Raw genomic sequence first — 25,371 nt, forward strand, 5'->3', positions numbered from 1 at the left:
TGGCGATCCTGGCCTCGTCGCATGCGTTTCCCGTGGGCTCTGTGGAGAAGGCGCCGTTTCGCGATGCGGATCTGGAGGCTCCCGAGTTACCATTGGAGGGAATGAGCATAAGATGTTGGTGACTTCGGAGGTGAGGCCGGAGATGGAAGAGCTTCGGTAGGATGAGGATGATGAATTCTGACTGTCTTAATTGGGATTAAATTGTTAGATAACTCATTTACTACGTTCACATCAAGGTTATGGAGGTGATCCTATGCAACTTTGTGCCAGACGTCGCATACGTGAATCATCGATTAACAGCAATCAATATAACTGATGCCAGCCATTGCACTATGGCAAAAGAGGAACTTCTATGGACACTTCCCTATGATTGGTTTAATCCCAAGACCTGTCTTCCTGGGAATGTGTAACTGAGTATGGATTTATTCACCAGTGCTGATCCATGAAGCCATAGCCATCAAACAAACAATAGCACGGGCACCCGTTGCATATACACAACAAGCGGTATATACTAAAGGAAACAGAAACTCAAGCAAAACGTACCCAGCGTAAATATATATAAAAAAAGCCCCCCAACCTGCCATACTTCTCCAGATCGTCCATGCCAGAAGAGATACTTGTATGAAATCGTAGAACCTCGTGAAGATTGTACCTCCAATATTAATCCATCAAGTGCATCCTACTGCCCATATCACCTGATTAGCATCTACCCGAAAAATCCGACGGGAAAGGAACCTACCGTTCCGTTACACCTGCCCTCGAGGGTCCAACGGTTGTTGCATGGGATAGTAGATGGGCTCCGGCTTGAGCATGGGCGCCGGGGAGGTTGGATGGGGACCGGTGGCCCACTGGGTGATAGGAGGTGCTTGGAAATGCTGGAAGTGTTGGCCCTCTAGGGCTTTCTCACGTTTCTTCTCGCGGTGACGTTTGACAAGAAACCAGATGAGGGCCCCCAGGAGGATAATCAGCACGACGGGGATGATGATGGCCTTGAGGAGGATTCTGGCGAGGCCCATGATGATGATGATGATGATGTCTGGTTGTGGTCGGGAAGGAGTCGGAGAGCAGCTGATTGAGGAGATAAGAGGGAGATAGCAGACTTCGTGACGGGTGGATGAATGATTTATTCCTTGGAGGAGAAAACTGATGCCTGGCGCCAGGACGAGGGGCAGGACGAGACCAGCAGCATTGTCGGCGCTTAGCTGTGAGGCTTGATTTGGCGTCGCTGGAATGATGCACCCGGGTGGGTCGACCTGTATCTCCCATCACACGCCATGGTAATACTATTGGGAGCAGTATTTCTGTTTGTCGATCAACCGTCGACAGGCGCCAATCCACAGGATCAACGCGATGTGCTCCTGTAGGGCTGTAAGGCGACGAATCAGACGGTTGAACGACAGAGGCGTTGGTAAAATGCTTGGAAGGTCTCAGACGAAATATACTCTCCTTTTCTACTTGAATAGATTCCTGGTGTTATTCTTTTCTCCATGTACTATTCTACTCCCCATTGTGCCCCGTTTGCTTCTCTCATCGAACAATTACCAACCGGTAGACAGGCTCCTGTCTACAAGGTCGAATACTATATTTATATGGTATCAAGGTATCAGATTGCATGCCTACTTCCTGTGCCCCATTCCCCTGCACAAGTCGCCACTTTAGGCACAGATCGTCCACCTAGGTATCCTAGAAAATTTTCCTGGTGATTCCACAGATGACATCTTCTTCCTAATTAGGCTAATTGTCAGTGTATAGCTGATCCATAGCTCCCTGCGCATCCCTTCCCCTAAATTCCATAACACAGTCATATTAGTATTAGACGACCGGTTGAGTTGTTCGGGTAGTTTCAGTACATTCCAACCGACCAATGAAGATTCGTCCTGATTAACTGAAAGGGCAACTGGCTTCATATATTGATGAGATGTGATACAGCCACACGTCTGAGCTAGGAGGTAGCTGAGGGGTGCTAAGCTGCCTAAAGTGTTAGGCTGCCTAAGGAAGAATTGGAAAGAAGCCTTCACCCAACGTTTCAGGACCTCATTCAAGTTTACAATTCATTTGTGTTGAAGTAATGGAAACCTACCGTAGCCCTCGACCTATCATTCCCCTTACTCACTCTAACTCTATTCTATTCGCCAAGCAACCATCTACCACACCCAAGATACCCACTTGAGAGTGCCTATAACTGGCTCTAGGCTGAGTAAATTTTTAATAGTTCTAGCATTGACTTGTTACCCCACAACATTATGAGCTCTTACGGAGGTTCCTGATTCTTGCTGGGGCTCGGTCATTTCCAGAGACCACCAAGTTCGGTCCAGGAGATAGTCGTGTGCTTGACAAGATCAATGACAGATGTGATACAAGCATACAATATACGAATAGTCCGGAAAGTACAGCCCCTGTCCCACTAGGCAGCGGGAGTCACAAGGCTTCAGGCGCCAGCCCCCATAGGGGCTACATAGTCGGATCTTAGGCGGAGACGCAGTGAAGCTGTTTTACATCTGAATAAGGATGTACGTCAGGCCGAAAATAGCATTATTTTAATTGATGCCAATTATGCTGACCAGTGTCTACAGCGAAAAGGAGATGCCGAGTGACGATTTGTGTATTTCTGACAATATATTTCTAGATAAAAGAACACCCTGAACTAATTTACTTTCACAGATACCTGGTCGATCTGGCACCGCTGATGGGACTGACATTGATTTCAAAAGTCCCGTACATGCAATTCCCACAGATGCAATCATACCTGTCACGATATGTGGCATGCGATTTGTACATGGGAGTTCCAGGTGAATACCTATGTGCCTCCAGAGAGTCTGAACCAGGAGTATGTCCTCTGACAAATTGAAACGCGACAGCATAGAGGTTTCATACTTGAGTTCCACTGTCTCTTTCTATCTTGCACCCTGATCGAGCCGACCTACATAACTGCTGTGGACTTCGCAAAGTTGCTCTTTTCCATCAACATCACCTGGGTCATAGGACCTATGAGACCCAGCTCTGTTGATAGCGCTTGGAGTTGATGAATTATTCTGGACGGCATACTTCTACGATGATTCCTACTTTCGGGGCCAGCAATCCGATTTCGAAATACGTCTAGGAGAAGGTCGATGGACCTTCATTTAGCTTGAGAGCGTGTCAAATACCCCATATGGTATCCGAGATATAATTTTCTTTCTATCTTTTCCATCCAAATGTGTCAGGTCACGGTGGAGTCGAAGTGAGTAGAAAGAGTGGAGGAACATCTTATTAAATATATAAGTCTATCTATCTCATTTCACCCATATTATAGGCTAGTGTTCGTCTAAAATTCGCTAAGGCGATATCGGCGTGGAAAATGTGGAACAGTTCCTTGAGGACAACCCATCTTTGTGGAAGATCAAGGAATACACCTGGATCCTAAGCACTTTTCGACGCCTGCGAAACTGCTTGGCAAGAATTACTGCCATCTGGGCCGCATTTGACCGAAATAATGATGTTTAATTTGATTTACAGATGCACGGAGTCCTACTGGACAAGTTCCGAGAAAGTTTCTTGTCGGTACGGCAATTCACAGCAGAGCTTGGAACTCTGCAGATGGTCCTCGAAGAATTGAAACAGTCGAGATGGCCAGCTTTATATACACCATCCCACAATTTCTCATTACATATATCCACATGTCCATTGGGCGGACGCTGATGGGGCTATCTAGTTAGTAAACGCCATATCACTAGCGGAGAGTATCACCGCGACTCGACTAAGTAATAAAATCCGACAGTTGACGTATATTAAAATTGTGAGCAAAATACCACCTTGAACGACTACTCGTATTCTTTCTAACTTGAACGTAGCTCCATCTACCGGTGACACTCATGATGGAGAGCATACCAGCTCCGTCCCTTGACCAATGTGAAAAGATAAAAGACCTGCGACTGACATCGTTTTGAGGGAGCATTCAGTAGGAAACAGGTCAGAAATAATATCGCATGGTGGAGGTACTGGGTCTCTATGCTCTGCTTGACCGGCGCTACGCACTTGGATTACATTACATGTGATGGTACCTCTGATGAGAAACTTTGACATTTGTGGCATTCTGAGATGGACTTGGACTAAATAAGACTAAGTAAAAATTCCCACTCTCTTCCATCTACCTAACATAATATCAGTTTCGCACAAGTCATGCTGGCAATGAATACACTGTGGTCCCATATTATGCACCTTTGGATCATTATCAGCACTGCACTGTGTTGGTGTTAGTAAAATACTTAACTTTGGCTTAAGCATCTATAAATTGTCAAGCTAGCTATATCTAAGCGCATAGCACCCATGACCAGTTGATATGGTTACAATAAAAACGAAGGAGATATACAGGAGAGGATGGTTGAATACGAGGATAAAAGATTAAAATCTGTAGAACTTACACAACAATTGTACAAAAATGTTCTATCATTATGTATTCCAGCCGCTTTCATATGATGCTGAGTCTCCTCACATTTTAAATAGTTTGGTATGATTCCATGGATGGGGTTTTCAGTGCTTATAGATCGATGTATACTAAGTACTCTGTTGAGGCTAGGTGGGGTACGTGAAATATTCACTAAATATTGTAGGACGAGGTAGTAATCTGGAGACTCTCTTAACTGCTGCTTAAATAAGCCCTCGACTAATAAATTGTCTAGCTGACTCGATGTGCATATATAGCTGTTGATGTGTGAACTGTGCCTGAGCAGTCAGGATCATGGTAAGGCTAGGGGGCAGTTAGATGAAGCTTTGTAGGGTAGTAAGAACAATGATAAGGCTTTATATAAATAGGTCTTGGCCTGGAAGATTATTTTAGTGTCTAATCATGGGGCAGAGAGGAGTATCGCTGCCCTCAGAGTTGCATAGCAGCAAAATATAATCGCACACGGAATTCCCTCCCCCCAGGACACCCATACCAATACGGCAATCCTCCTGCAGGGTTGCGACAGTGACAGTAATGGCCCCGAAATTTGCCAAAGAGTTCCTCTCCTTCATGACCTCCCAGAACCAGAGCCTCGCCTGCTGTCTTTCTGGCTGGCGCTGGGTATTTCCCACCTCCCGCCGTTGATGGAGTACCCGATTTCAGGAAGATAAGCGTGCCTGGTTCGACGCGTACTCCCTGATGGACTAGCCGAGTCCATCTTGCAATCATGAGCACTATCAGCAATGAAACCTAACTCCTGGGTGACAAGTCCCTCCGTGTATCTCGGTGGCATCAGTCAGGGCATGACCACGTCGCTTGGACATTACTCTATGCCACCGGTCGCATCCATGATCCACTGGGTGGCCTTCTGGGTTCTGTGGCTGGTTCCCATTCGCGTCTCAGGTGGAGGATCTGATTTGTTCGGAGACATTATGCCCTTCGTGAGGTGTCTTACGCAGATGAGAACAATACCTCGATTATATCGACGCCTTGTTTCTTCCGCCACGGGAAAGAGGACATCTGGGTACCGGTAGAATTAGGCCGACAGGAAGCACGGATCTTGCAGTGTTCGATGGAGGTGGAATGGAACGAGTTCGGCGGGGTAGATAAGGATGGGCATTGGATCAAAAGACCGGAGGGATTTGATCAAGTTCTTCGGTTTCTCCAACGGCAGTCCACTCGCGATCCGGGGGGCTAAAGTCTGGTACTGAGTTATGGTTAGGGAATATATTCACTCTATAGTCTAGACCCAGTGTTGATGCACTTACTATATCATTATTAAATACAGAGCCCCTGGGTATGATTGACTAGCATAAACCTAATCCTATGTCCGGTCAATGTCGATGATATGTCCGACCAGACGCCGGAATGACACCATGCCAATTGTAACGCCAGCTGGCATTTTCGAGATTGGCGCGTTAACTGATTTGGCCAATAATACGAAGTTCTACAGCAGGATCTCATCCGATTTGCCGCGCAGACAAAGGAAATGCCGATCGAGACTCTCCACCTGTTAGTTGGGATCTGGAGATTGCTTCCCCGCATTTCCTTTGAGGAGTAAGACACCACTGCCATATTTCAGTTGCGTGCCCACATCCATGGTTGGACTTTGATTCCCACGGAGTTCTAGCCTGAGTCCTACCATGGCGGACGATCACTATTTCTCGGGCAAGGACATCAAAGAGGCCATGCCCGTAGACAATATAGCCGCACACAAGAATGATGGAAACGTAGATACACTGGGACCCGAAGAGGAGAAGATACTCGTCCGAAAGATCGATCGGCAGTACGTTCCCATTACAACTGTAGACAGATGATGCTAACTATCCCAGTTTGATGCCACTCCTCATTATCAGCTACGGTCTACAGTATCTAGACAGTAAGTCTCCAAGGTCAACCGCAGGCCCAGCTGATGCCTCGACAGAAACCAGTTTGTCATACAGCGCGATTCTAGGCATACGAGAAGATCTGGTATGGTCACCGGTCGATCGCAAGTGACTTTGTTTCCTGACCTTGGCAGAATCTCGTGGGACAAGAATTCAGCTGGGTGTCGAGCATTTTCTACATCGGCTACTTGGTCGCTTCTTATCCTATCTCTCTCGGTTTCGTTCGTTTTCAGCTAGGCCGTTATCTCAGTCTTCTGATGTATTATATTGCGCTTCTTGTGCGGTTGATTTATGGATAGATTAACACTGTACAGTCTCATCTGGGGTATCGTGCTCACCCTCCATGCAGTGGCCGGGAATTACGCCGGCCTGATGGCCCTGAGGACCTTACTGGGCGTCTTCGAAAGCGCTATCAGTCCTGGATTCTCCCTGATTACGGGGATGTGGTACACACCGCGGGAACATATGTCGCGGCATTCGTTCTGGTTCGCGGGCAACGCCCTCGCCAGCATCGTCGGCTCGATGATTGCATATGGCATCTTGCATTCGACGGGCGGGTTGGCCCAATGGAAGGTCCGTCCCTATCGATCATTCGTTTCGTCTGGAAGCTAAGCCTGTAGATAGATGCTATTCCTGATCTTTGGTCTCATCACCATCGCCTGGTCGGCTGTACTCTGGTTTTATTTGCCTGATTCACCGTCCAACGCGCGCTTCCTGACCCCCACGGAGAGAGAATTCGCCTCCCTGCGACCGAAGAAATTCCAGCGCACGACACAAACCAAAAAGTGGGATCGGTCTCAATTCGTCGAAGCCTGGCTAGATCCGAAGACGTGGTGGTTTTTGCTGTTTTCGTTCATAATCTGTGTGCCCAACGGCGGTACCACCAGCGTAGGTCTCCTGATGGAACCATCGATATCAATTACTAATGAATGGCGATTACAGTTCAACTCGATCATCATCAACAGCTTCGGCTACGACAAATTCCAAACCATCCTGATGGGTCTACCGGCATCAGCTTTCCAACTGACAACGGTTGTTCTGGCCGCCTTTTTTACCACCTTATTTCGCAAATCACGATTACTGATGGTGATCGCCATCTTCCTCATAGCGATTGCTGGAGTCCTCATGATCAAGCTGGTGCCAGAAGAGAAGAAACTGTCGCGTCTAGCGGGCTATTGGCTGGTAACGGGGATTGCGCCGGCTTTTCCACTGATGATGTCGCTGTTCGCCAGCAACGTGGCCGGATTCACAAAGAAGTCAACGGTGGTGGCGCTGATCTTCGTGGGCTATTGCGTTGGGAACTTTGTGGGTCCTCAATTCTTTGAAAGTAAAGAAGCACCGACTTATCAGGTATGTGTGATTGTTATTATTATTTTTATTTTGTCTGTAAGTTTTTCTAAAATATGCTAATTTCTGGTAGACCGCGTACACTACTATCCTGAGTACGTTTGCCATCACTATTGGCATGGCGGCCGTGCTACGAGTGTACCTGGCTTGGACAAACGGACGACGCGACCGGGACCAGGGCATTCATCTTGACCCGGAGGACAGTAGGGCAATTGATCTTCATGTGGACGAGCAATTGCAGGAAGTTGATGAGACAGATATTCAGAACAAAAGCTTCCGTTACATTCTGTAGAGTGTGGCAAGTATGGCCAAATTTTGATGAGACCTGTGAGAAAAGGGTTTAGAGTTTCCGCTATGATAGCGCGTTGTCTATTGAACTTTATTTTTATTTTCGGCCCTGTCTTTAATAATAATACAGGAGATACAAGATCTCCGACAGATATGCTAGAAATCTCAACGGGTTCTGACGTAATGTCGCGGATATGGAGATGCAAAGGCAATCTTGTGTCTTATTCAAAGTGTCAAAATGACGAGCATCGGGGTCATCCGAACTCTATCTTCCTGACTGAAGTTCACGACGGTAGGTCTAACATTCGACAAGATAGCAACGATGCATTTGGGCATCTACTCAACAATTGACGATATCCATTCCAACTCTAGAAGTAGTGAACAATAACAACAGGACCGCGATCAACGCCGCTGTCCAGCATATCAATCCTCTGGGCGACATAGTGGCAGATTAAAATCTCAGCCCGGTGGGACCGAGACACCATAGTGGAGGTCGCCACTGCCGATTGCATGAAAGGCTGGGCTGAGGGCCGCAAAGCCACTGGCAGTGCAAGGGCTACAGTCCCTGCGGCGGAATTCCGCGACTGAAGCTTCGTAAGAAGCCGTTACAAATCTGAAGTTCCGACAGCTAAAACCCTGCCTGTGAAACACGGGGGAAGAGAGGAGTGAAAACGCGGCGTTTTAGGCTGCCGTGGACGAAAGTTTCTTCCTGGGCAGTTAGGTAATCGACGAGTGGCTAGAATGTTCTCTTAATAAACAGAGGACGGGACGATGCTTTGCCAAGTGCTTTATCCTCTTGGAATAGAACAGTGCCGTTTCTCTCTCGACAGGATCCTGGGTCCTGTATAGCACGGCAAGGGGCTACTGCGAAGCCCCAATGCCACGCGCCGATGAAGCTGGGAACCTTAGCAGGTGAGAACGCCGTGAAAGGAATCGATCCTGTCCATCACGAAAGCCTAATGGATCGGATGATTGCTTGAAACTCCCAGTCTAAGGCAATCGTGCCCAAGAATGGGTCCGCCGAGTCTATCGGCCCGTGCCAATCCCACACAGTCTGGGATTTGTTGGAGAATACGCGACTGGTCGAATTTTTTTTTGTTTTTTCTTCCCTCTTTCTTTTTCTTTCAGGGGAATGTTATGATCGACGTCCTCAACTGACAATTAGATGTCTTACCGATCAATTGGTTATATTCTTGCCTACTGTCCAGAGCAATGGCCTAACATAACTTTATCTCGTTGAAAATCGCCCGTCATGCCCCGCTGTCCCTCTCAGACATCCTCTAGTATGCTCTCCACCACTCTGTGATAAACACCATCAATTCTCTCCGCCATGGTAGGCGAAACGGGTCCTGTGGCTCTATCGCGGGCTAAGTCCATGCTCATCGCGGCCTTCTTCGCTTTATCCTGCTACAATGTGCTCGAAATCAGCATCACCATATTCTCCACGTTCAAGCGTCGTCGGGGGCTATACTTCTGCAGTATGTTGGTCGCCACCTGGGGGATCCTGCTGCACTCGATCGCTGTCTTCCTGCGATTTTTTGCCCTGGCGCCCAATTTCCCCATGTGCGTCTTGACGGTCCTCGGATGGTACGCCATGGTCACCGGACAGTCCGTGGTGCTATATTCGCGTCTACATCTGGTCAGCGGCGATACGCGTTGCGCTCGCTGGGTGTTGTATATGATTATTATGAATTTCTGTATCCTGCATATCCCTGTCACGATCCTGTTTTTGGGAAGCAACCTTGACGACCGTCGCTTTGCTGGGCCGTTTAATATCTACGAGAAAATTCAGCTGGCAGGGTTCTGTATTCAGGAGATTATAATCAGCGGGTTGTATATCTGGGAGGCATCCACCGCGTTACGGCCCGTGCTGGCAGTCAAAGGAAAAGAGGGCCAGTATGTCTGGATGCATCTGATTCTGGTCAATATCGTTGTGATTCTCCTGGATGCGTCGCTCCTCGCTACGGAGTATACCAATAACTTCGAGGTGCAGACAACGTACAAACCAGTGGTGTATAGCATCAAGTTAAAGATGGAGTTTAGCGTGCTCAATCGCTTGATCAGTGTGATCCGAACAGGTCCCTCGATAGACGACTGTGTGGTCACCCCGGATGAACATGCATATTCCCGCCACGGTTCCGGCCGACCGATTCGAAACGATTCCGTACTGCTTCTTAACTGCGACGGCGATGGCGCGCAGGGTGATTTGGGATTGCCCGCTGCATACCAGCATCAGCCTACTGCTCCACTTCCTCCAATTGGCGACGATTCAGCGCAGATTTCTTATCCGAAACCGCTACACAAGGGCAGATGATAGATCACCGTAGCATGGATTAATGATAATGTTGGTCGACAGGTGCAGTATTTACGCTCAGGGTTACGCCACGGTGTATATAAACATCCTACGACTAGACTCGGCCATTATCTTACATTTATGGATCTATGACCACCCGATCATTTGTTGGATCGGAACAAGGGCCTAAGGAATTTATGGTCACCTGCAGCGATCACTGCAATAACGAACAGGCCTATTCATCTCACTAGATAGTATAGGACGGATTACCAGACCACCTGATATCACCTATCGTCAGTGTCCTCTCCATGATTCATGAGCTAGCCGTCTACATGCGAATTAAAATCTGTACAATAACTCAATTAACTACCTCCTGATATAGAACTAACCCACAATCAAAGGTTTAATACCGATCATTCCCATACCCGCTGGACCGATCACCGTAGGAATCACTCTGTCCGTAACCCGACCCCTGGTTCCTGTTCGATCCAGACCCATACGAGGAATCGTTATCCCGACGGTTAGAATCATACGAGTCACCTGACGAGCCGTAGCTATCGTTCTTGGACCCGTACGAGTCATTGTCGCGACGGTTGGAGCTCGACCCGCTTGATCCGTAGCTATCATTCTTCGAGCCGAAGGTATTACCCGACGATCCGTACGAATCGTTGTCACGGCTGGAACCGTAGCTATCTTTCTTGGAGGTAGAGCCCGACGACCCATAGGAGTCATCGTCACGGTTGTTCGACCCGTAGCTATCATTCTTGGAGCTAGAGGTGCTGGATCCGTAGGTATCTTTCTTGGAGGTGGAACCGGAGGATACATAGCTATCATTCTTCGATCCATAGGAGTCGCTGGATCCGTAGGTGTCCTTCTTGGATGAGGAGCCGTAGGGGTTATCGTTTTCGTTGTCACGGCTGGACCCGTAGGTATCCTTCCGAGACGAGGAGGATCCATAAGAGTTGTCATTGTCCTTGTCCTTGTCGCGACCGGAGCCGTAGGATCCACTGGAACCGTAGCTGTCATTCTTGGAAGATCCATATGACTTGCTGTTGTCATTGTCACGACCAGACCAGCCAGACCCATAGCTATCAGTCTTAGAGCCAGAACCATAAGAGTCATCACGGTTCGACCCGTAGCTATCCTTGTTGGACCCATAGGTATTACCCGAGGAACCAGATCCGGGGCCACTAGAACCATAGGAATCATTCTTGGAACCATAGGAGGTATTATCATTGGAGCGGCTGGAGCCGTAGCCGCCGGAAGAGCCATAGTTGTCATTATCGCGACCAAACGAGTTATTGTCGGAGCGATTGGAGCCATAGGCGTCTGAGCCTCCGGTACGGGAGGACTGGAGTCTGTTAGCAGGTATTCGTTGTAGGAATGTGAAGACCTACACCGTAGTTGTCGTTGTCGCTACCGCCATAACCACCAGAGCGGCTGGAGTTCTGAGGGATATTAGCATGGCTTTCAGGGGGACATGCATAAACATACGTAGTCATTATCACGGTTGTAAGACATGGTTAGAGATTGTATAAGCAGTATAGAACAGATAAGTCTGGAAGCGAAAAGGAATTGTAAGAATTGTAAAAACATAAGAGGACAGCAACCCCTATTATAACCCACGAGGGGCAACTCAAATGTAGCAACCGAGGGGCAGTGGACTGGGCTAGACCGAGTTACCGGTTCAGCTGAGGGACATGGCGCCATTAGCTACGCCTGGACCAGATCCACGATACAGCATTGCGCAATTACATCTCGCGAATGCGCCACACGGTGAGTTGGAGAATCCACGAGGTCCTCTGGTCGGTGTGGCGCAGTCCAATTATGACGATGGTGAGTTCAATAGTGCTTCAGCTGCCCCACGCAGATCGAGATCGCAATTTCGGTTCACCCGTACCAGATTGTTGATGTGGATCTGGGCTTGTTAACTTGAAGTTGCCACATCTCGTAAGAGATTAAGAGTTTCTGTCAGGATCGTGTTCGGCGTACAGATCTAGATCCCATTACACTCCAGACACTATAATCACTTTAACATGCAGCGAGATTATGCACCCCCTGGTTCTATTTCTTCTCTTCCTCTTTGCATGAAACACATCCGTTCTATCATTGTCCCACCGTCATCAAATATACTCATGTAAACCAACTCGGTCAAACAGTGTCATATCTTATCCAAGCTATGTGCCGCCCTACTGCGTGCTCGAAAAAAATGCCCATAGCGATAAAACACGTACGGCACTGGAGTCATCACCAGCGAGATACATCCCAGGAGAGTCAGCGACCAATGCACCCCCAGATTGCCGAACATCGGGATCGACACGATGACCATCGCCCCCGCCGCCAGATAACGCATGAAGGTGGCACTTACCAGCGCACTGGCCGCGTACTCCTCGTACGTATCGATCAGATACTGATAGCTGGAAATAAAGATTCCCTGGACGGAGAACCCAAACGCGACCGAGGCGATCTGCGCGGACCAGTACGAAATAGGCGGGAAACTGGTCCATCCCATCCAGAAGAGCGAGATGGGGAGCCATGGGGCGCCGTACATGGCGAACCAGAGTCTTTCCTCGGGCGGGAGACCAGCCTCCCCCTTGGCTAGGGCCGCATCTAGTCGTCGTTTGTACGAGATGTAGATATACGGTACGAGAGCAAACGCGACGAGAAACCCCACGTTCTGGCCGATAAAGGCTAGTCCCACCGATCCCTGCGAGAATCCGTACGTCTTGCCGTAGATGAAGTCGTATCCGGTGAGGAAGCCAAATAACACAATATATACGACCACCAGGTACATCGTAAACAGGGCAACCATCAGCTCGTGGAAGAACATTTCGAACGGTCGAGAGCAGCTGCTCATCAGTCGACGGGCAAAGCTGGCCTGACGCGGCTCGATCTCCGCAACGAAGCGCCCATCTCCGGTCAAGGCGCGAAGATGGCGGGCCTTCCATTGCAGGAGTACCGGACTGTATGTCTCCGGCACGAAGAGGAAGATGGCCGTCGTGATCAGCCCGGCGAGGATTAGCGAGGTCCATTCCGTCCAGCGCCAGCTGATGGCTGAGCTTTGGCCGATGAACGCTCCGACCATGGGCGCCAGGAAGGGGCCCAGGAAGGACAAGGTACAGCACATGGGGAAGGCGTAGGTGCGATCAAGGGGGTTGAAAATATCCGACATGCTGCCGCCGAAGGTGGTCAGCGGCGTGCATCCAAACAGACCCGCGATGAATCGGAAAGCCAGCTGCGCGCCGAAATTTGGCGCCAGCCCTGACGCCATGATGAAGATCATCAGCAGCGACAACGTCACCAAGTAGACTGGGTTGCGGCCCACGGTCTCGGAGAATGGCGCCGCCACGAGGGATCCAAGCCCAAAGGCAAAGAGATAGAGGGCTGTGGCCAGGGATTCGGCCACCTCGCTGACTCCGAATTCTTCCTGGCCTTGTTTGATCACTGCGGAGTCGATGGCAGAGGCCCATCCCACCAGTAAGCCGGTAGATCCCACAATGCCCAAGGTTGTCCATTTGCGTCGCAGAGACCAGTTTTTAGGATTGAGAGGGTCATCGGGTCCGTCGAATCCGACGATGAAGACCGTGTAAGTGCTGGTTGCCGCATCTGAGGAACGTTGTTGAATGGTGATGCCCGGGATGGTCGCCCACTGTCCATCATGTAACTCAACTGGTTTCTCTCCTTGAACGCTCTCGGGATTTCTCGGTTGGGGATCATCAGGACGGTGCAGTTGAATGGCCTGTTGTAGGCTCTGGCGTAGTCGTTGGTATTGCAAGAATGACTGCATATTGGAATAATTCAATCAAGCGAGGGACTGAAATGTACTCAGCAAGGGCTACGATTCACGCAATGTGCTATTTGTAGCTGGAATGGCATGGTGTTGATCTTCCGTTCCATCCATCTTTGCCGTTCTACCCGCTTCACGATGTGGCAGAGAACCATCACCCTGTTTGCATCTACTATGTCACTGATATGGCGACCCAACTTGAGCACTGTTGTCAAACAGTGAAATATCCGCCAAGAAAGCATCCCAATCCACCTCAACATTCCCTCCGATCGTCTCCTCCGTCAACCACATGGTCTGGCTCGGCTCATCGAGAACATTTCCCTCCTGCAATCCATCCTTGAGAACATCCAGATCTCTCTCCTTGTTTCGTCGTGACAGACGGACAAGGGACTCGGCCACATCGACCGCACGCTGAATGTGCGACGTCCGGAAGCATTGCGCAACCGTCTTGAGAGATCGCATCGCATCGCCCACGCCCGACAGGGACTCTCGCGTATCCATCGCCAGTAGGGTGCAAACCACCTGGAAAGGGACATTAGCTACATGCCACCAGGGACAGCGAGCCTCTGCCAGCCTCACGGCCGCGCGCAGTCCCATCGCGCCAAAGTCAATAATGCGACCCAACACCTTGTTGGAGGTACTGATTGAGGAAACGCGTAGTCGCCGATATATGGTTAGCGCCAGATTAGTCTGCGACAGCTTCAAAGCATCATGACTGAAGGAGAGTTGCTCGACTTGTGCCAGACAGTCCACCAGATCTGTCGGCTCATTGACATGATCGGGATCCAGCTGCTGCGATATCTGATACATGGCAATCAAATCAGCTGTGAAATCGCCGTCTCTCATCGACGGAGGCTTGCACGATACGCCCCGAATGGACACGCGCGACCGGCCATACTCGTTGGCAATCCATGCGTTGAGCGTGACGGCCACCCAGAACAGCCGTCGTAGTGTCTCGCCATCGCCGCCGGTGTCGCGCGTATCCGAATATACCAGGGAACCTAGCTGTGGATCCTGATGCACCCCTGTAGCCTCGATGATATGCATCGCGGTACAGCTAGCCATCCACGAGGCATGTGGGGAGCTCGTACTGCGGAGATAAATCACCCGCAGGACCCAGGCCGTGGCATGGTGCAACAGCGGTCGATTCATGACGCTGGTGGCCTCAAGCATCTCTTTAGCGCACTGCACAATCTCAGTCTCTCTTCCATGGCCCTCGAGACCGGAATACAGCGATCCCAACGCCGCAACCCCGCAGAGCACCGAATCGTAGCTATCGATACTGTCCATTTTCTTCCATCGCTGGGAAATCTTCCTAGCGAGAACATCCGCTTCCACCACGGCATACACTGGATGGACCTGTTCCAAGTAGATTCCCGCCAATCTCTCCATCTCATCCTCGGTCAATAGTCCCGTTATATTCGTAAACTGAAGAACTGGATCCCCTCTTGGTCCCAAATTCCAACTAAACCCATGCACTCCCGGCGCGTCTTTCGGGTTCAGCTTCATCCCAAGGAGATGAGGAAATGCCGTTCCCGACGTAGATTCCATAAGTTCCTGATTGAGCCCGGGATCACTCCCGGAGCGACTCGACTGCTGGATTACAGGCTGCACGAACGACGCGGTCGCTGCGGACGTGGAGCCCGGTGCCGGTCTCTTCCGCGGCTGGGTGCCATATTCGCAGTCGTATTCGTAGTGCACGCAAGCAGCACATGGGTGCCGCCCGTCGCATTTCCGTTTGCGCAGCCTGCATGTCTCGCAGGCTTTTTTGGCTCTTAGGCGCGTGCCTGGTCCAGATGCGGATGGGGTGTTCATCGTGCTTGTTGGGCGGTGTATCCTAAGCGCTTTACGGTAGGTAATCACCTGGCGCCCGGTATTACCTGACCCCCGATTTTGGCCGCACACCGATATTTAACGTGGAATTGAAACCTTTACAACTTTATTCAATAGGCTCAATTAAAGCGGCTCTTCTTGGCCTATGTTATGATCATTGGCTCAGGGGAAGGAACGGTGGACAGAAGAACACTATCCAGCTACACGCGAACACTTAGGATCTTTATCATTGTAGTAACAATCAACTGATTCCAGCACTGTAGCCAACATGCTCTCAACGATTCAGGGGGATGACGCTGAGCGCTCGCCAAGGCGCTAGGAGTTCTCGAATCCCGAATCCCGATATTTCTCTGAGACTAAAAGCACCCATAAACGAAACCATGAGCTAGAAAGTCTCCCAACTCTGCAGATTTCAATCTTTCAGGGCTAGTGTATAAGTATTGGTCCGCGTGCCTCAGGCTGAAGTCAGTTACACGACTACTGCCCAAAACAGACAAGCTCTGACAGACTGCGTATGGTTCAGTTGCGAGCATGTGACACCTCCCAATGAACAAAGCAGACAATACTATCCATCATGCCCTGTCCTAAACAATAGATTGGTGGCCTAGCATAATCTCCCTACGAACACACATTCAACAACGCCACTGTGGGATCATGATCCGACGCCTGGTCGCCATACGACACCCAGGTATTGACATGCACATGCTCCATGTGAGCGTTTTCTGTCAACGCCTCACTCACATACACGTGATCTAGCTGCTGACAATTCGAATCGTACAGGTACGTGTACCGCTCCGTGGCAGGGGTACGGACCACATCATCTAGGTCCTGCAGCTTGGACTCGGAGGTGAACACTTCCAGCGGTTTGACGAAGGCGAACTCGTTAAAGTCTCCCGAGGTGATAATTTTAGCCTTGGAATCTTCCGACAGGATGGAGGTAACAAAACCCTGATACAGTTAGCATAGTTGATGGAGAGGAGGGAGGAGGAAGAAAGCCATGTACCGCGACTGCCCTCGCTTGTGACTCTCGTTGGTCGATACCTCCGTTGACCGGTGGACGGGCGTCTCCATCAATCGAGGATCCTCCCCCTTTACTGGTGAAGTGCACATTGATGGTAAAAAACTTGTTCTTCCGGTCTAATGTCTCCCACGCTGCTACCAACGGCTTACGACTGGAATTCCAGGCGACGTTTGTGGGATCGATTAGTCCCGGGTTGTACTTCAGCTCCGGCCCGGGGAGAACCTTGTTCGCATCGCTGCTGGTGCCTGGGTTGGGGTTGCGCAGCTGAATCACAGAGGGATCATACAGATAGGCAACGCGGATATTACCGCCCGGCTGGCCACCGTCTTGGCCATTCACGGGGTCGATGTCTACGAAGTCATAGTCGATTCCGCCTTGGTTTTTGATCTCCTTCGTCAGGGTAGAGAGTGTTTTGTTGGCAGAGATTACTGTCCTCGGTTTTAGTATGTTGCAGTCAAGGAGAGAAATGTACCGTACCTCCATCATCTGTCTGCCCGTCATCATCCTGGATCTCCTGGAGAAAGACCAAAGTAGGACTCTTCAGTTCCTTCGCGATGTGGCCGGCAATATGAGGCAGTGTCTTCAAGTTATATGCTAGGTTGTTAACATTATAGCTTCCAAACGTCATGGCACTGCATCTGCCATCCGCCACCAAGTCGGTGGCTTCGGCGCTGGTAGAGTTGGACGCCGTCACCGAAAATGCGGTCAATGGCAGCAATACATAGTATCCGCGGGCCTGGGTGATAATGCCCGTGACGTCCGTCAACGTGTCACCCACTTTAGTATTGGTCGGGTTGCGGGTTTCATCCAACGGTGATCCAATCATGATGGCCTCGGGGTTCGAATCTAGTACCGTTTAACAGAGATCTACGTAATCAGGGATGTGTTTGTATACCATTTTTCAACATCGTCAGCCCGCCTCGTTCATTTCTCCCCGTTGCAGTCCAGTTACCCACCGCCCATGTATTGCCCCGGTTGGTTTTGGAAATGGCTCTCAGTCCGCTGATCGTGACCAGTTCCCCGCTGAGACTCTCCCAGAAATCCATTCCGTATCTACTTGGCTGAAGGACAGCATTCGTGCTCGAAATTTGGCTTGCATTGTTAGGCAGCCCGAAAATATCCCCGTTATCCAAAGCTGAAAACTGCTCTGTGGGCGGATTCAGGTCCCCAGTTCCAAGAACCAGTGGCACCACTTCATTGTCTCTAGAGACGATCTGAATGTTAGACGGTGAGGTGAGTTCCGTTAGATAGACGTAGGTCGGCGAGTAACGATACTCGGTGACCTTACCGCCTAGAGTGATAATATCTCCGACGGCCACGTTCCGGACAGCGCTCGACCCGTACACGTAGATGGACTCCGATGTGCTGGTGTCATTGTCGGGGCTGGTCGATCGAATGTAGAATCCTTTGGAGTCTTTAGCTGTCACGAGACCCGATACATTGGAAACTTGTTTCCCTTGATACGGAGAGAGGAAGCGATTCCCATTGATTTCGCTTATAGTCACAGCCAGGGCCGGCGAGAGGAGCAAGGTAGATGCAAGGAAAAATTTGAATGACCGCATCATGAACTGAACACGGGAGCAGACGTCAGATTATTCCAAAATGGGCTTCGGACTGTGACGTGTATCATATATCTATCCCGTCATCCAGGAACAGGAAGCACACGTGAAACGCAAAAAAGATGAGAAATGCACGATGGAAGGCGAATCTGATAATCTTCTCGACCAGTGAGAACGGCCAGTCCTACCACGTTGAAGCCAAGACGTGTGTCGTATAGACACGCCCAAGACGGCAGGCGGGGCAATGACGTGGTTACATCGTGCGTGACTTTGATCAAGAACTGCTTCCATCGGCGACATGTCAGACTCGCGGCGTGCCTGAATATCATCTGAACTAATGAGGTCAAGATAGGTAGTCGTGCAGAGATTGGACGATTTGTTGATCGTCGCGGCGGACTCCGACTGCAGCCCGGTCGAGGCCGCTCTGAGCTAATTCCATCAAGGAAACCTTCTGTATAGAGATGGATGTATTGCTATTAGTGGTCTATCGCGGCTGTGCAGAAAAGGGGCGTCCGCCAAAATTGAGCACCGAAGTAAGTTTCCTGGGTATCACAGCCGTTAACTGAAAAAGGCAGAGGGCAAAGTGATGGCCATCATATGGTCTATGTAGCAGGAGTACTCAGACAACGGAAGTAAAGCTTCATTTGTGCCTATTTCCAAGGGTTGGTTCCCAAACATTCGTATCCCATCTTCTCTGGTTTTTCAATTTTGGTTTTCTTGTCAAACTCTTTCGCTTGTCTTCGGCCTGATGTGTATTTGACCAACAGTTTCGAGCCCCGGCTAGTGATGGTGACACTTGTGTAACAGGTAATATTTAAAATTGGCCGTTGATCAATTAATATATACCCGTCGCACCGCCTCCCCCACTTTTGCAGTAGGGGGTCGGCTACACTTCAACGCAAAACACACTTCAACGCAAAAAAAATAATATATTAAAAAATCAATGAATATTGCCTAATATAAAAATGATGAAGGTATACCACGATCCCCTTGCGTATTTATAAAAATAGCGATTCAGATGACTCATTTTCTGACTCCACAGAAGATTGTGTGGGTGATTTATCAATATCTTGACCAATTTGCTTCAAAAGAGCTTCCGCACCCTTGCGATTTTCTTTCTGCATAGCTCTATAACGAGACCGTATTTCCTCTGCTTTTCTCTCGTCAATTTGACGCCGAACTTGCCAATTATATATAGGACCTGGTTTGACCTGCCGGCGGGATCGCGTGGTTGAATTAGATGGTTGTTTTTGCGCCTCTAAGGTTTCATCCAATACCGCCGCGGACATGGCTCCTTTCTCTGCGTTGGATAAAGCACCACGCAGGATACGATCAATTGTAGGAGAAAGCTCCTTTTAGTGGATCGTAGTAAAGTAATTTGATGACGAATTGAATGCAGTGTTTTAGGTGTTTCCACTTTATTCTGCAGTGGTGGCGTTGGAGTCCTCTGTACGGTAGTGGTAGTCGTAGTGGTAGTTGTAGTAGTGGTAGTGGTAGTTGTTGTCACTACTGCAGTATTCTCGGTAGTTAACGAATCCAGCTGGTCAAAATTCTTAATTATATTGTCCCCGTCATATATTTTCAAAGGTTCCTCCTCCATATCTGTTGTATATCCAATCTGTTGCAAGACATGCATGGGATTCCATGGCCGGATCCCTACCTCCCGCCAGCCGGCGCGGATTGTACGGGGCTTTAAAGCTTGCTTCCGGATGTTATCAATATCATATAGGAATTCTAATTTGTCATATTGTTTGCCATTTATACGGGAAACGGCGTTAACTGCACCGGCGTGGCAAGCTTTAAGCTGTTGAAAGGGAACTGAATCAAGCAGTTGCAACCGGTGTGTTAAATGCGGTGGAAAAGGTAACAAAATAATTTTATGTTCTTGACAGAATCGTACAAAATCCATAGTAAGATGGGACTCATGGTTATCTATAAGAAGAAGGCGATATCTCTCTTTTTGTCGCCTGCGTCCGGCAGTATGCTGGTTAAAATAATAAATCCAAAGATATATAATTTCATCATTTATATACCCTGATTCAGAGGTTTCAAGAATATAATCATCTGGAAGGTTGGTTTGTGTATACCAGTCCTCTAGCCGAACCTTGCCTGGCATAATCAACAACGGTGGAATTAAGTCACCGGTAGAACTGACACACTCAATTGCGCTTACCAGTATCCGCGATGACGCGCTTGCAATAGCGTTATTGCGCTTTGGATACTTAGTAATAACTGATTCAATGCGTCCCTGGCCAACACGGAAGCCAGTTTCATCAAAATTCCAGATATCTTTATCTGCAATATTAAAAGCCTCAATTTGATGCTGCAACTGATTGTACCACTGCAGAATATCTTCAATATTCTCTGCCTCGCGCCGATCCATCTCAATTACACGCCGCTTCCCTTTGGTATACTGTGGATTCCGTCGTAGGAAGCGATATCCCCAGTTTTTGGAGACTCTTGGTGGTGGTTTTAAAGGATCAGTATGGCCTTGTTTAAGAATTGTATTAGCAGCCTTTTGAACATCACTAATACTTAACGGAGCGCCTAGGTCATCAAACCGATCAATATGATTATATAAAGCATCAAACTGAGCAGGATCAAGAGGCTGCTGAGTCGGTTTCCGCGTTGATTTGCTTGCTCTACCACCAATTCGAGCACGAAGGCGATGATAGGATACACCATATTAACGCGCAATTTCTGACATATTAACGCGCGAATTTTCGCGTTTTTTTTCATTGTATTCATGTACGGCCTTCTGAATAATATTCTCCTCTACTTTATATGTTGATTCCATGTTGTGGTGGTGGGAATAGCTTCAAAAGTAGTAAAAAATTGATTTTTGCGTTGAAGTGTGTTTTGCGTTGAAGTGTAGCCGACCCCCTACTGCAAAAGTGGGGGGAGGCGGTGCGACGGGTAACTATATCCTATCCCTTGACGAAACATTCGTCTTCGTATTTAGCGAGGAGCCTTCCATTTCTGTCCTCTGATATGCACACACTGGGCCATATCGACCCCACCTAGGTATTCTTGAAGTAGCTGCCGAGATAATGCTCATATGTTAACCACAGCGTAGATCCAAGGAGAATCGAAAAGTAGCTATGTTATTAACGTATATTACCTAAACGAGCCCACCTAAATCAACCAGACTCAGGAAATGGATTCCCCCGATGAAAGCATGGATTCGTTCCACCTCTTGATGTTTGGTCCTCCAGGTAGACATGAATTTCTGTGTCCTTTTAATTGCAGCGAAGTCTCCGCCCTTGGTCGGGAGGATATACTCCTGGCTAGAGGCGAAAACTACAACAGTGAAGTACATCGCGGGTGTGTTCAAGGTCGATCAATAGTCGACTATCCAGCTCAGTATTGATGGGCACTCGTTTGGTTTGTATCCAGAGCGTAACGGGAGTCTTCTCCCCCTCTATTTTAGAGCAGGGTTCTTATCGTGTAGGCTCACTGGGACGCCCGGAGTGTCATTGAGCATGTTCGGATGTGGGCAAAGCTCAAGACCGCCAGGAGTAATTTATCTGCGGCTACGGATGTGGACACTTGATTGCCGAGGTGGTGTTACCCTTATTAAACAAAATTTGACTTTATGTCGATCATTCTGCTATTCCTGCCTCGCTGAGCTCCCGTCAATGATACTCTCACCATATCGGCACGCTTCAGGTTTTGCCCATGTAGGATTGATGCTCGGTCGTCGCTTGCATTAGGCCCTTTTCTGGCTCGTTCATCTTCGTCGTTCAGCTGCACCGAGCCAAATTTAGTAGTACATTTTTGGTTGCTGCGGCTTCAGGAATAAGTTGCTGTGGTGCGTGACGTTGAGCAGCCCGTAAATCGGATCTCATTCTCTGGCGCTTTTCTGATCGACCTCCACTCGTTGTTGTCTATGGGTTTGCTCAGTCAAATTTTCCCATAGCTAACCTGAGTGTTCATTTGACAGTTCATTCGATGCCTTATTTGCTGTCTCAAGTAATTGAGCTGTTAATTGCTTTCTACTACTTGACCAATTGCCTGCTTACTTGGCTGCCGCTGCCTTGCTCCTTTACTGCCTCACCCTCCTGAATAGACCATATTGCGCTATACAGACCGCGCGATCAACTCGCTTCCAATAAAAAGTGTTCGCCTGTAGTGCCCTTTTTTGACCTCTACGAGGCCGCATAATTACTGGATCTAGTACTAGATGGCAGGGATCCAATATTTCGATCTGGCGATTAACAATCCACCACTGATGATGAAAGTGAGATATAACAATGTTCATATCTCAACTACAACATAGTGATAGGGCCTATTCTATAAATTAAACTAGTTTAAAAGCATATAAACTAATATTTAGCCGAAAAATTTATATGATAAATAACCCTTTATATTACAGAGAGAGGTCTTTGATTACTGCTGTATTTTATATAATATTTTATTATAGGCTAAAAATAAAATTTTAAACCCTAAATAGCATAGAATGATTCTGCACTATATAGCTAATTAGTAGGAATCAATTTCTCCCGGTTATCTGGTTATAATTTAGCAGAATCCTTGCTAACTGCTGCCTCGGAGACTATAAGGGAGTGGTGCCATCGAAGAAGCAAGTAATGGCTTTGCGGACCTCGTTTTGGCTTCCCTGAGCCGTGCTGGCTGCTGATCCATCTACACAGCTGCCATACCATCCATTGCGTATGATTATGGCTGCTCGACCATTGTGGCCACCCCGTTGTATGCTCCGCTAACTGTGGTCTGGTACACAATACGCTTTGTGGAGGTGGAATTTCTGGCTAGTCCTGAGCCTCTGCTATACCCAATAATGCAGATAACTGGCACAAAAGCAGCATTGAAACTGCCGTAGGTCAATGTCCCGCTGCTTCCAGCAAAGTTTACTCTAAAGATAGCACTTAATTCAAATATATAAGGAACCTCAACACCATCGGATATCAGCCTGCGCGCTTGGATGTTGTACCAGTAATTCCATACATTGCTGAGTGAGAAGTGGTCGGCCATAAAACTAGTATTTTGATACCAGGACATGTGAAGGTACTGTCGCCGCAGGCTGCATAAATTGATGGACAATATTCGCCATGTTTTGGCAGCTGAGATTTACGAGGGTAGGCAGGATGAATTTTCTCGAGGTTGTTAAAGTGGAGACTGGATAATTTGCCTTAAAAAAAGGCGACAAGTCGGGTCTTCTAGAACTGATGTAAGCAAAGGTAGAACCCTCGTCTGTATGGTAACCAAATATACAACACTTGTGTTTACTATGCCAGGGTATACAGATGCGCCGGTCTGCATTCCTCATTTATCGGAAATAATATCGGGCCTCGCTGTGCTCGGCCGGGATAAAAAGGGGCGAAAGTTCTTTGTCCTATAGCCAACCAGTGATTGGCCCTGTCGTTTATTCCCTGTATATACATCACCAAATAAAATGCACAAGAGGCGGGGGTTGATAGGAACTCGGTGAACCAGTGTCCAAAACCCGATTTTTATGGCCCTAGATATATAAATTTCTGTCCATTTCCATCACTCATCCTACTCTGACTACGCCTTTCCACTAAACTCCATTTCACCATGTCGTCCTATGTAATCTACGCCCTTGGTGCGCTAGGTCTCTGGGGAGCTGGAAGAAAGCGGTCTCACCTTGCTCAGCATTGAACATCTTGCGATCAGCTGGCCTCCCTGCTAGAAGGCAAAGTTTTTACTCCAGACACAACTCCATACAAGTAATCACTCTTGTCATACTCCAGCTTCCAAGAACAGAACATGCGACCGGCTTGCGTAGTTCAGCCAACCAACGCCAATGAAGTGTCGACTATTGTCGTGACTATGGCCCGCGCTCACCGCGAGAACGGCGAACAGTTCGCTATTCGCAGCCAGGGACACATGCTTTCTGCAGGGGCCGCCAACGTCTAGCGCGGAGTGACAATAGATCTGCGCACCATGAACGACGTAAAACTAAGTAAGGGCCAATCTATGGTGCAGATCCAATCAGGAGCCTCCTGGGACCAAGTCTACAAAATATTAGACCCCTTGAATATCACTGTCGCTGGTGGAAGAGATGCATCCGTAGGCGCAGGCGGGTTCCTTACTGGCGGCGTGTCCGCACTCAGTCCCGCTATAGGATGGGGCTGCGATAACGTACTGCTATATGAGATGGTTCTAGCAAGTGGCGAGGTCGTCAATGTTTCCAAGGATTCGTATCCCGATCTTTTCATTGCCTGAAGGGCGGATTGAATAGTTTTGGTGTTGTTACCTGGTTTACGATGAAGGTGTACGAATACAGAAATATATGGGGTGGTTTTATGGCCTATCCCGAGGACGATATTCCGCGCCAGCTGGCAGCCTACTCCAATTTTATGGACAAGGAGAATTTTGACCCCTCTGCCGATGTAGTTCAGTCAGCTTACCATTTATGTCAGCTTACTATGTCAGCTTCAATCCTAGATGGTCCAAGTGCCATGTGTCTGGTAGGCAAATCTTACTAAACATTAAAAAGGCTGTCAAGTTTGGATTATGCATGACTATTACTCGGAATAGGAATGGGGAAACTGGTGGAAAGTACAGGATGAGGTGGAACTGGAAAGAAACAGCAGCCTTGGTGGATAGCCTTGGTGGAAACTAATTAGACGAGCGAACCAATCAACCACCAAATATTTCAATGGCGATGCTACACCAATAAGCACATGGTGCTCTTCCTTTTATTAATAAACATAAGACTTTAGTAATGTCGTTGTGAGGGTTGGGGGCAATACTATAGAACTAGATAAGTATATATACTTTCTGTCTATTCAGATATCAACCCACAAGCTTATTTGTAGCTACATTCGTAATTCTATTTAAAGCAGCAGAAGAGAATATAGGCCTGGCGCCACGGCTTGACTGGGAAGCTGACAGGGTCTTTCGAAATTAAGGCATATGTGTTTTACTACAAAGGACAAACACATGAGAC

The 25,371-nt window shown here is 48.5% G+C and overlaps 8 protein-coding genes across 8 annotated transcripts; 4 read left to right on the forward strand and 4 right to left on the reverse strand.

The window, feature by feature from the left end:
• Nucleotides 1-679: 679 nt before the first annotated feature.
• On the reverse strand, nucleotides 680-1,016 carry ATNIH1004_006731 (uncharacterized protein; the record flags this gene model as incomplete). Its single annotated transcript, XM_033571358.1, has 2 exons — nucleotides 680-682; nucleotides 753-1,016. 2 exons carry the CDS (start codon nucleotides 1,014-1,016, stop codon nucleotides 680-682), a joined length of 267 nt encoding a protein of 88 aa, XP_033424673.1.
• A 4,150-nt stretch (nucleotides 1,017-5,166) lies between these two features.
• Nucleotides 5,167-5,621, forward strand: ATNIH1004_006732 (uncharacterized protein; the record flags this gene model as incomplete). Its single annotated transcript, XM_033571359.1, has 2 exons — nucleotides 5,167-5,300; nucleotides 5,351-5,621. The coding sequence occupies 2 exons, from the start codon at nucleotides 5,167-5,169 to the stop codon at nucleotides 5,619-5,621; spliced, it is 405 nt and encodes a 134-aa protein (XP_033424674.1).
• A 445-nt stretch (nucleotides 5,622-6,066) lies between these two features.
• On the forward strand, nucleotides 6,067-7,948 carry ATNIH1004_006733 (uncharacterized protein; the record flags this gene model as incomplete). Its single annotated transcript, XM_033571360.1, has 6 exons — nucleotides 6,067-6,209; nucleotides 6,256-6,302; nucleotides 6,659-6,882; nucleotides 6,934-7,197; nucleotides 7,252-7,659; nucleotides 7,730-7,948. The coding sequence occupies 6 exons, from the start codon at nucleotides 6,067-6,069 to the stop codon at nucleotides 7,946-7,948; spliced, it is 1,305 nt and encodes a 434-aa protein (XP_033424675.1).
• A 1,326-nt stretch (nucleotides 7,949-9,274) lies between these two features.
• ATNIH1004_006734 (uncharacterized protein) lies at nucleotides 9,275-10,258 on the forward strand (the record flags this gene model as incomplete). Its single annotated transcript, XM_033571361.1, has 1 exon — nucleotides 9,275-10,258. One exon carries the CDS (start codon nucleotides 9,275-9,277, stop codon nucleotides 10,256-10,258), a length of 984 nt encoding a protein of 327 aa, XP_033424676.1.
• A 382-nt stretch (nucleotides 10,259-10,640) lies between these two features.
• Nucleotides 10,641-11,758, reverse strand: ATNIH1004_006735 (uncharacterized protein; the record flags this gene model as incomplete). Its single annotated transcript, XM_033571362.1, has 3 exons — nucleotides 10,641-11,588; nucleotides 11,635-11,685; nucleotides 11,732-11,758. The coding sequence occupies 3 exons, from the start codon at nucleotides 11,756-11,758 to the stop codon at nucleotides 10,641-10,643; spliced, it is 1,026 nt and encodes a 341-aa protein (XP_033424677.1).
• Nucleotides 11,759-12,398: 640 nt separating this feature from the next.
• ATNIH1004_006736 (MFS transporter) lies at nucleotides 12,399-14,024 on the reverse strand (the record flags this gene model as incomplete). Its single annotated transcript, XM_033571363.1, has 1 exon — nucleotides 12,399-14,024. The coding sequence occupies one exon, from the start codon at nucleotides 14,022-14,024 to the stop codon at nucleotides 12,399-12,401; it is 1,626 nt and encodes a 541-aa protein (XP_033424678.1).
• Nucleotides 14,025-14,201: 177 nt separating this feature from the next.
• ATNIH1004_006737 (uncharacterized protein) lies at nucleotides 14,202-15,839 on the reverse strand (the record flags this gene model as incomplete). Its single annotated transcript, XM_033571364.1, has 1 exon — nucleotides 14,202-15,839. One exon carries the CDS (start codon nucleotides 15,837-15,839, stop codon nucleotides 14,202-14,204), a length of 1,638 nt encoding a protein of 545 aa, XP_033424679.1.
• An 8,346-nt stretch (nucleotides 15,840-24,185) lies between these two features.
• On the forward strand, nucleotides 24,186-24,644 carry ATNIH1004_006738 (uncharacterized protein; the record flags this gene model as incomplete). Its single annotated transcript, XM_033571365.1, has 2 exons — nucleotides 24,186-24,329; nucleotides 24,405-24,644. 2 exons carry the CDS (start codon nucleotides 24,186-24,188, stop codon nucleotides 24,642-24,644), a joined length of 384 nt encoding a protein of 127 aa, XP_033424680.1.
• Nucleotides 24,645-25,371: the final 727 nt, after the last annotated feature.

This window comes from Aspergillus tanneri (assembly GCF_003426965.1).
Source record: "Aspergillus tanneri strain NIH1004 chromosome Unknown AapTan_7_pilon_pilon_pilon, whole genome shotgun sequence".
NCBI classification, from domain to species: Eukaryota; Fungi; Ascomycota; class Eurotiomycetes; order Eurotiales; family Aspergillaceae; genus Aspergillus; species Aspergillus tanneri.